This window comes from Hevea brasiliensis, chromosome 17, assembly GCF_030052815.1.
Source record: "Hevea brasiliensis isolate MT/VB/25A 57/8 chromosome 17, ASM3005281v1, whole genome shotgun sequence".
NCBI lineage: Eukaryota > Viridiplantae > Streptophyta > Magnoliopsida > Malpighiales > Euphorbiaceae > Hevea > Hevea brasiliensis.
This window is the reverse complement of record NC_079509.1, coordinates 49,244,063-49,254,925: the sequence shown is the minus strand read 5'-3', so window position 1 is coordinate 49,254,925 and position 10,863 is coordinate 49,244,063. Positions and strand designations below refer to the sequence as shown.

The following is a 10,863-nucleotide window of genomic DNA, read 5'->3' as shown; positions in this document are numbered from 1 at the left end:
CAAAGATAAGTGGAAAGATAGTGTGCATACATGCATTGAATTCATAAGAGTCGAGGTAACACTATGCAGATCTGTTTACTTTTGAGTATTCAAAGTTAAGATATGGACTCAGAGTCGCAAACGGCGTTAGAAAAAGAAGTAGAAAACCTAGTTCATGAGGTTATAACGTAGTAGCTATGTAATATTCTCAATGTTTGTATTGTAAGCTGCAGATTACAGTACCGATATGGGATTATTGTGTAGAGCTCCGTGCTTCCTCGTGGAACAATAAACTAAGAATATTTGTAAGTAATCTATAATTTGATACAGTTACACCCGAATAGAGTACTATTACGGGAAATAAATGTGAAAATTCTAGTCATAAATTTAAAACTTCAGAACTAGCCTATCGAAAGACTACACTTCTAAGGTAGCTAGAGTCAGTGACTCGGTTACACTAATGTGGACTACCATTACCACAAAACTTGCTATGAGCTTAGAGAATTCAGTATGGCTATAAATTAGAAAAAACACCTAGAGGATGAAGATATCTGGACATCGATATGCAGTCTTATCAGTATTTTAATATTTTGGACAGGAAGGAATGATGTAGGTATTTGAGAATACATTTAGAAATTGTATTGATGCTCTCTCCGAAAGCAAGAATAGATACCTTCCATTGATGGAGTTTGTGTATAGTGATATTTATTAAATAAGCATGAAGATACCAAGGTATAAGGTCTTGTATGAGATAAATGCAGAATACCTAGACAAAGGGTAATTTAACAGAGTTGGAATTGGTAAAAGAGACTGAAGACTGGTAAAGAATCCTAGTATGAAAGATTAAGAAACTAATGAATAATAGACTTTTATGAGTAGGAATACTAAAGGCAGAGGAAAACAATGATGGAAAAGTGAATAAAATTATGAGATAACGATAAGCTTAGTTGTTTGAATCCGATGAATTTCAAGGACGAAATTCCTTTTTAGAGGGGAAGAGTTGTAACATCCTCATTTTCGTAGTCCGTACATTCTACTGTTCCGACGGCTAATGTCTGCCCCGGAAAGTCAAAATGTCTGGAACTATACTTCGGTGATAATGAACAGACATATAATGATGAAATAAATAAGAAAAAAATGCAAGAAAAATCAAAGACAAATGAAAGAGAGAAAATGAAGCTAAGTTAAACGAGCCGGCACCACAGTGATGGGTGACCGCACAGGGAAGGCCGTTGCCGACCCCAAGACCGCGGGGAACCCTCGGAATTTAATTTTGAGACATAGATAAAGGTTTATTGAAATGTAATTAATACTAGAAATATCAAAGAAAAATTAATAAATTAGTACAAAGAAAAACGAAAAATCGAGAAACAGACAAAAATCAGTGTTACCGAAAAATCAAGAATATAACCCGAAGTAGGGTATTTGGGTCATTTAACACCTAGGGTTGCCTTTTGACCTCAATGTCCATTAAAAATAAATGATATTACACTTTAGAAATGTCATGAAAAATTAAATTGTGACACAATATGTAAATAGTAAAAGAATGGAGCCAAATGTGCAAACAAGGAAACTTTAACTAATTAAACATTAAAATCCAAGTTAGTGCTCCACCAACTCTTAATTTGGGACACTTAAATATTCCTTTGGGACAGCAGAACCATCATCTTCCACCTTGAGAAATAACCAGCCAAGAGAAATGGAGTTCACCATGGAAATCACCATGGACGCCCCACATGCAACCTCCATGGGTGCATGATCAAGCCACCATTTCTACTTAGTTTCTTCATCAAAGTTTGCACACACACCTTGGGCAGTACGTTGGAAGCAAAAAGAAGAGGATTTGATGAAGTTTTGGTGAAACTCAAAAAAGGTTAGTGCTAGCTTTTCATCCCTTGCTTCATTAAAGTTTGTATTAAGGTTGAGATGAGTTGGATGTTGAAGAAATTTGAAGGATTCGATGAGTTATTGATATATTCAATTTTGGACAGCCATGAAAGTTTATTGTAGTTGAGTTTTTCTTACCTATAATGGATGGAAATTAAGGTTGAATAACTTAAATGGAGGAAGTAGTAAGTTAAAATCTAAGTATGTGTATGTAGTGCTTGAATTAAGGGTGTGTAATGGAACCTTAATGCTTTGGGCAAACTGCCATGTTTGGTAGCCTATTAAACCATGAATTTGTGTGTGAACATGTAGTTATTAATGAAATATGCTAATGTTAAATTGTGGGCAGCAAGTATAAGTGATATTGAAGTATGATTATGTTGAAGTGTATGTGTAATATTGACATTGAGATATGTTGAATTTTGGTGGAAGTGAATGTTGAACTTAATGGTGAATTGTGTGCATTGAGCACTTGAATATTCTACCCAAAAGTGTTGCTGGAATTGTGTACAATATATATATATATATATATATATATATATATATATAGAAGTGTTGTTGATTGACTATTGAAGTAGTGAGGAGGAGAAGGAATATCAAATTGGAAATGTATGTACTTTGTGCAGGTTGTGTATTGAAGGCAGTACCTAAATTAGGCCATAAGTGCCAAACTATGAACCCAATTGGTATGAGGCCAATGGGAGGTGAAACTAGACACCAAATAGGCCAACTTTCATGTAGAAATGTTGCCAAAATTCTGCCTAGAAACTGACCTTAAAAATGACCAAATCTGGAATAGCAACCTTGCAACCCAGATTTTTGACCGTATGAATAGTAGTCATTGGGATGACCATAACTCACTCAAAACAGGTCCAATTGACCTGAAATTTTTACCATGGTTAGTTTAGACATAGATCTACAATTCTTATGAAGACACCAAAGCCCAGAAATGGCTAGAACTAAGTCAAATAGCTTGCAAAAATTCGGGTACCAAAACTGCCAGAACTAAAACTGACCAAATTTTGCACTAAAGGTGCAATCTGTCCAGCTTTAGTAAATTGACCATATCTTGGTCTATACAACTTAGAATGACCTGAAATTTTACCCCGAGTGCAATAAGACATAGAACTACAATTCTTATGAAGACACCAAAACCCAGAAATGGCCAGAACCAAGTCAAATAGCTTGCACAAATTCAGGTATCAAAACTGGCCGAACCACATCAAATAACTTCCAAATCTAGGTCTCTCTATACAGCACTATTTTCTAAAAAAAAAAATAACTCAACAACAAAAACATAAAAATAACTCCATCAAAAAAAAAAAAAGCAAACCATACACACAGGATCTACCAACATGGACAGATCTGAGGGTTTATTCACTTGAAATCTATCAACAAACCATACACACAAATCTGAAAGTTATTAGGAAACAAAAAAACACAAATAAAAAAAAAAAAAACCTCTTGCACAGGAAGGGGAGGGATTGCTTAATTTAAGCAGATTTTCTAATTTCAGCATGCTTTGAGGGCCTCCTAGAAAATAGAGTATTTTTGTTGCGCCTGAAAAGCATGAAGAACATATAGGTTGAACAAATCACTTCGAGAAAGAGACCAAAGTGTAGGAAAAGGAACAAAAGGACTGGAAAAACAGCAATTCCAGCAATAGGAAAAGCGAATCGGGACAATCCATGTTTGAAGATAATAAAAAATGTTGCAACAAAGGCTACCATCATAGTTAATATTGCTATGAAAAGGAAAAAGAGTCCGAAAGTCAATTTTGTAGGCAATGAAATGCGAAAATCATCTACTGAGTATCGAGAAGCAAGAATGGATAGGAAAGATAATATCGAAGAAGCTGAGGATATTAACGATATTGCATCTGATATGGCAAAAATTTTGAACCAATTCTGGTTGACTAAAATAGGAATGCCATTAACCTGTCCATTGCCACCCGGTACAGTAAAAGCTGCTGCAAAAACCACAGTGGCAATGAGTGTAGCAACAACCATGCATGAATGTGCAGTATTTCTCATCCATTCTTCTCCATCTTTCCTCATTTCCGTGTGTTGCTCTATAAATATGTATCTTGGACTCTTCCCTTTTTTATTCTTTTCTTCTATTTGTTGTGGAAGAACAACTTCCTTCACTTTCTACAATCAGATATAGTATATAAATAATTAGAGGTGAAGGTTGTTGCATGGGTCACAAGCATAGGGGGAATTGCAATTTTTTTAAACTGATGGACTTAATTAAAAAAAAGGTATTAATTAATTTGATTTTAAATGTAGAATATTCAACCAATTAATTTGATTGTATTTGAAGACTCCATCACTGCCTCTCTCTCTCTCTTTCTCTCTAAAAATTTCTACAAGGTTGCAGAATTATCAAGTGTGTTGGAGAAGCATCATCACTGCAATTCAAGCTTCATGAATCTTCTCCATGACCTACTCAATTTGTATCCAGAATTGCTTTAAACACCGACTATTACTACCTATAAATAGATATGAGTGTGTGCGCTGTTGTGTGTACCAGTGAAGAGAGTACAAAGTGAGTTGTGAGAAATACATGTGTGTGAGTATGTATCTAAGTAAGAGTGTGGCTGCTTTTCCTTTGGGTGTGGTGAAAGTGTGTGCACGTGAGGAGTGGAAGTGAGGTGTGAGAAATACTCTAGCGTGGTGTTTAAAGTGTGAGCTTGAGTTGTAAAATATCACTTTAGTCCTTTTCAATGAAAAGTTTTATTTTTTCAATCAAGTCCACTTTAGTTTTGGGCTTCCTATTTCTTTTTGCTCTCAATTTTTTAATAATTTGGTATCAGAGTCTAACGGTCTAGGACCGTTGATTAGAGTATTGCTCGAGGTGCTGCTCGAAGTTCTGCTCATGTACAGTCTGGGACTGTGAAGCTTGTTCATCAAGAACCACGCTTACTTGGTATTATAAGTGAGATTATATCAAGTCATGATGGCAGATTCAGCAGGTGTTGTGGGGAGCAGTAAGAAGCTAAATGGTGCCAATTATAAGTATTAGCACACATTCATGCAATCTTATTTGCGAGGCCATAATTTGTGGGGCCTTATCAACGGAGCAGAGATAACACCACCCACTGTCGAAAAGGAGAAATAAGCATGGATGGTCAAAGTGGGGAAGGCCATGTTTGCACTCAAAAACTCTGTGGAGGATGACTTGCTTGAGCACATCAAAGATGCAAAGTCACCTAAGGAGAGATGGGACGCTTATGTCGCTTTATTCATGAGGAGAAATGATGCTCATCTATAGTTGTTGGAGAACGAGCTCTTGTCTACCTCGTAAAAGGAGATAACAGGAAGGGAGTATTTTATAAAAATTAAGTCTCTTTGCCATGAATTTTCTAAATTAGATAAAATTAGTGAAGTAAGAATGAAAATAATTATTATTAATGGCTTGTGACAAGAGTTTAATCCTACCGTCACTGCAATATATGGTTGGGCAACCCAACCATCATTATTAGAATTTAAAAATCTATTAGCCACACAGGAACTGCTAGACAAGGAAAAGAAGCGGACTTCTTTTGAAAGAGAAGAAGAAATCTTGTTTAGAAATAGAGGAAGTGGTAGACAAGGGTGTCACCTTGGTGGGAGGCTGAAGAAAAATCAAGAACAGTTGAAGGGTCAACAACAAGGGAGCTCTCAATTAAGGGGAGCTCAACGAAGTCTTGAAAGAGGAGGTCAACATCGAAGAAATTATAGACAACATGATAAAAGTTGCTTCAACTAAGGTAAGCCTAGTCACTTCGCTCAAGATTATAGATTGAAGAAACAATATGTTAAAGGAAATTTAGCAACCAATACACAAAAGAGAGATGAGGAATGGGATTTTCTTGCATCCTTTGCAAGTGCAACATTCAGTGACACAATTAAGGAGACATAGGAAGTGTCACCCATCGCCTGCAAGGACAAGGCAGTTGACTGCGACAAAGATTTGATTATAAACTTTGGATGCTCCAACCACATGACGGGAGATAGAAAGAAGCTCTGCAATCTGTCTGAATATAAAGGAAGATGAGTAGTTATAATAGTTGATAATTTGAAGCTGCCTATCACAAATGTTGGCAGTACTATGATTGTGCCACACTTTAGTCCTAATCAAGTGCAGTTAGATAAAGTTCTCCATTTACTAGGTATGAAGAAGAATTTATAATCAGTTTCACAATTGACATATAAAAATTATGTGGCATTCAAACTAGATAATGTTAAGGTATTTAGAAGCCTATCACTTCGTGCCAAGCCATTATGGAGGAATGGAAATTAGAGTCTATCTATATATTGACTGTTGAGTCAACATATGTAGATAAGACAAGAAAAAATGAGATAGCTGACTTGTGGCATGCTCGACTCGGACATTTTAGCTACTAGAAGTTAAAGATCATGATAGTGAAGTCAATGCTTAAAGGTCTTCCTCAATTGGAGATCCATGGTGATATTATCTACGCTAGATGTCAGCATGGTAAAGCTCATTAATTACCACACAAGGAGTCAAAATACAAGGCAAAAGAACCCTTGGAGCTTGTCCACTCAAACATGTTTGGCTAAGTCAAAGATCCTTCCATTAGTGGGATGCAAAACCTCAACTTTGTAGATCTAATAGAGTAAAGTGTCCAAATCTAAGGTACGTCAATGCTGCCTATGTTAAAGTACATAAAATTAAGGAGCTTACTACCTTTGAAGAAGCACATAATAATAATAATTAGCATACAACAATGGAAGAAGAAATTAATGCTTTAAAATAAAATCAGACATGGGACTTGGTTCCAAAGCCAAAGGATGTCAAGCCTATATCTTGCCGATGGGTTTATAAAGTGAAGACTTGTTTCGATAGCTCGATTGAGATGTACAAGGCTTACCTAATTACTTATGGGTTTCTCAGAAATATGGCATGGTCTATGATGAGACATTCAGTCTAGTAGCGAATATCATTATGGTTCGTGTCTTATTAGCACTAGCTACTAATAAGTCTTGGAAACATAAGCACGGTACAGGAAGATAGCCGAGTTCCTCTTGCAAAGTGGATACAAGGTGACACATGCTGACTCAAGTCTCTTTATTAAAGCTAGAGGAGATAACTAGCAATAGTGCTAGTTTACGTGGATGATCTTATCACAACAAGAGACGATGAAGAAGAAATTCTCTAAACACGAGGTTACTTATCTGTTCGTTTTCAAATGAAAGAACTTGGAGAACTTAGACATTTTCTTGGGCTCAAAGTGGAGCACACAGATGATGGTTTTTTCCTATGGCAAGGGAAGTATGCTAAAGACCTCTTGGAGAAATTCGGAATGATAGAGTGCAAGCCAATCAGTACACCTATGGAGACAAATGATAGGTTATGCGTTGAAGAAGGAAAAGACTTGGAGGATACGATAATATATATTGACAATCGGTAGGTAGTTTGATCTACCTAACCATGACTTGACCTCACATATCTTTCTCTATGGAGGCTATTAGTTGCTTTATGAAAAATCAGAAGAAGCCTCACTTAGAAGTTGTGCGAAGAATATTGATGTACGTCAAAGGTACATCAATCTTGGACTTATGTACAAGAAAGGGGGAGCCTGCAAGTTTATCAGATATTGTGATGCTGACTATGGAGGTGACCATGATACAAGACAGTTTATTACTGGCTACATTTGCAATCTTGGATCAGGTGCAGTATCATGGTGTAGTAAAATGCAACATATGATATCATTATGAACTAACAAAGCTAAGTATAGAGTAGAGACAATGGCATCTCAAGAAAGTATGTGGCAATTATAATTGATGAATAATTTACATAAGGTCATTGATTGTCCTGTGGTACGACATTGTGATAATTAATCAGCTATACACCTGGCATAGAATCTGGTATTCCATGTTCGAACAAAGCATATAGAGATAGACTATCACTTTGTTTGAAAAAAGGTGTTACAAGGAGAGATTGAGCTACATTCGATTAAGACACAAGACGAAGGTACTGATATATTCACAAAGAGTTTAAGTCCTATCAAATTTGTCGAGTTTCGAGAATAACTTGATATGAAAAATGAGAGTCGATGCTGAGGAGGAGTATTGAAGACTCCATCACCGCCTCTCTCCCTCCAGAAATTTCTACAAGTTCGCAAAATTATCAAGCGTGTTGGAGAAGCATCATCACTGCCATTAAAGCTTCAAGAATCTTCTCCATGGCCAACTCAATTTTTGGCTAGAATTGCTTTAGTCACCGACTATTACTACCTATAAATGGATGTGAGTGTGTGCTATGTTTTATGTACGAGTGGAGAGTACAAAGTGAGTTGTGAGAAACACTTGCGTGTGAGTGTGTATCTAAGTAAGAGTGTGAGTGCTTTTTCTTTAGGTGTGGTGAAAGTGTGTGCACATGAGGAGGGGAAGTGAGGTACTCAAGCGTGGTGTTTAAAGTGTGAGCTTGAGTTGTAAAATATCACTTTAGTCCTTTCCAATAAAAAGTTTTCTTCACTCAAGTCCACGTTAGTTTTGGGCTTCTATTTCGTTTTGCTCCCAATTTGTCAACAATATTCATTTAGTGCAATAAATATTTTCTTTTCTTGGAAGAGTAAGATAAAATGATTACCTCGAAGAAGAACAGATCGCGCTGCAGTTGAAGAGCTGCTCCTGGTACAGTATTTTGTCGACTTGATGCGGCCAATTTTCCAGCCAAATGTAACATGTTATTTCCTTCCTTATCTTTTTTTATGTTCATGAAGTACTTAAATGAACCTATCCCATGTATCAGCTTGAAGACTTTCATTTGTCGATACAAAATAGCTATATGAAATATGGTATAACCCTTTTTATTCGCTTTGAATGCTAAAGTGGGATATGAACTTATAAGAGTAGTCAGGAACTCGTCATTTCCTTGTTTGGCTGCGATGAATGTTAATCGATTAGAATCTCCCATCATCAATTCAGAAATTTGTTCATCATCCAACAATAATATTTTCTTCCAAATCAATTTATATAGCTCAATCGCTTCTTTGCCCATTTGATTTTTCCTTCCCGAAAATATGTTCAAATCTGAGACTCAGAGAAACAAATATAGTAAAATTCAATTCTAGGAAATGCAGGCTCTCTAATTGCCTCAAGATGAAACTCTATTTTATGAATAAATAAGTTCCAATTGGTATATATATATATATAAAATTTAAAGTGTATAAATTAAAATGATACATGTTATTGCTTATAATTTTATAAAAATTCAATGCTTAGAACTCAAAATACAATATAATAAAATAATTTAATAGATAGAAAAGGTCAAAGTTTTCACTAATCGATAATTATATCCAAATGTTTTAATTTTTTAGTGCAATTTTCAACTTTTAATATTGGAAATAGTTATAGCCAAAACTCAAAATCAATTTAAAATATTTTGAAATTATTCACTAAAGCAGCGATTGATATAAAAAAGAAAAAAAAAGTTAAAATTAGAACTAATAATTAAAATTTTTTAAAAATTTCTTAATCTAAGGTTCAAAACTATATATCCTTGCATTAGAAGCAATAAGGAAAAATAGAGGTGAGAAAAAAAAATGTTGGTACATATTTAAAAGATTGATTATGTTTAAATACATCAGATTACTTACTAATTACTATATGTGTATATATATATAATTCTATTACTGAATTAATTTCAATTGTGATTAAAATTTAGTTTTTATTATATTCATTTTTCGTGTTATAATAGTAAAATTGTAACTTTATATGACATTATAATATAAATTAGGATAAATAAAGGATAGTACATGAGCTAAAATATATAGTAATGTTATAAGTGTGAGAGAATACTAACAGAGCTTCATCCATGGAGAACATGGAGTTGCAGGTTTATCATTACGAAGCTTTCGGGCAAATGCATGCAATGCTGTCTCATTTTTTCTGTCTTTTTCGGTGGCCAGCCCCGGTTTAGCTTTTACCAAATCCATCGCAATATCTGATTAAAACAAAATATGAAGAATTGTATTGACTCACGAAGTATTAACATATGTACACAATCTAAATCCATCGCCTAGGCAATGACATCTATGCAAGTAATATGGTAACATATGTACATTGAAATAAAAGATTGCTCACCATGTATATCAGAGTCGATCAAGGCCACCAGTAAAGAAATGAGATCTTTGTTTTGCTTTGTATGGAGCTTACTTTTAGTTTCCTTATAAAGCCAGCGCACCATCTTCCCATGGCCAAGCAAAGCTGCAGTATGAATTGGTAAGACATTTTGTCTGCGTGGGATCATCGCCAAATTACTGTCCTTCTTCAGCATTAGTTGGGCAATTTTCACATTTCCAGATGCAGCAGCATAGAAAAATGCTGTATTTCCTTTATCACCATTTTCTCCCGTACAAGTTCCTATATATAGACATTGTTTATTCTTATTAACCAACTGTTCAACGAACCGAGGATGGTTTGCTGCAGTTGCAATATGTAGAGCAGTCTCCCCTTGCTCATTGATGTAGGCCTTAGCATATTCGGGAAATTTCTCAAGAACTCGTTCAGCTATCTCCCAGTTTCCAATCATTGCAGCTTTATACAACTTCAATTTTCTCTTTTTTGTTTCTATCAAAGTTCAATTAATGAATTAAGAAGATGATCGTTCAAGGGATGGACAATTAACAAGGAAAGTTTGTATATGGAAATTGAATTAATGAAAGAAAAAATAATAATTTCTAGAGTTTGTCTGCATTGTAATTTTTTTTAAGTGATAATTTAGAGGAAGCAATTTTTTTTCTTTTTTATTTTAGGATTTGAGATACCTGCAATTTATATTTAAATTTAAACTTTTATTCAACTTGAAAAGACCCAATTCCAAATAACTCATAATGTAACACCCTCGTTGTATAGCCTGGTATATTTCACTGTTCCGGTGACCGGTGTCGGTCCGGACAATTAATGGGATTAGGGCCACACTTAAGACAATTTGAGAAGCCATAAACACAAATAATTAGTAATGTTTAATTAGTTAACTATAAATAAG

The 10,863-nt window shown here is 35.0% G+C and overlaps 1 protein-coding gene across 1 annotated transcript; it reads right to left on the bottom strand.

The window, feature by feature from the left end:
- Nucleotides 1–3,106: 3,106 nt before the first annotated feature.
- On the bottom strand, nucleotides 3,107–10,435 carry LOC110650504 (ankyrin repeat-containing protein NPR4-like). The gene is made up of 4 exons (XM_058139738.1): nucleotides 9,960–10,435; nucleotides 9,679–9,819; nucleotides 8,464–8,906; nucleotides 3,107–4,016 (listed from the first exon to the last, which is right to left on the bottom strand). The coding sequence occupies exons 1-4, from the start codon at nucleotides 10,405–10,407 to the stop codon at nucleotides 3,360–3,362; spliced, it is 1,689 nt and encodes a 562-aa protein (XP_057995721.1). The 5' UTR covers nucleotides 10,408–10,435; the 3' UTR covers nucleotides 3,107–3,359.
- Between the last annotated feature and the right edge of the window lie 428 nt (nucleotides 10,436–10,863).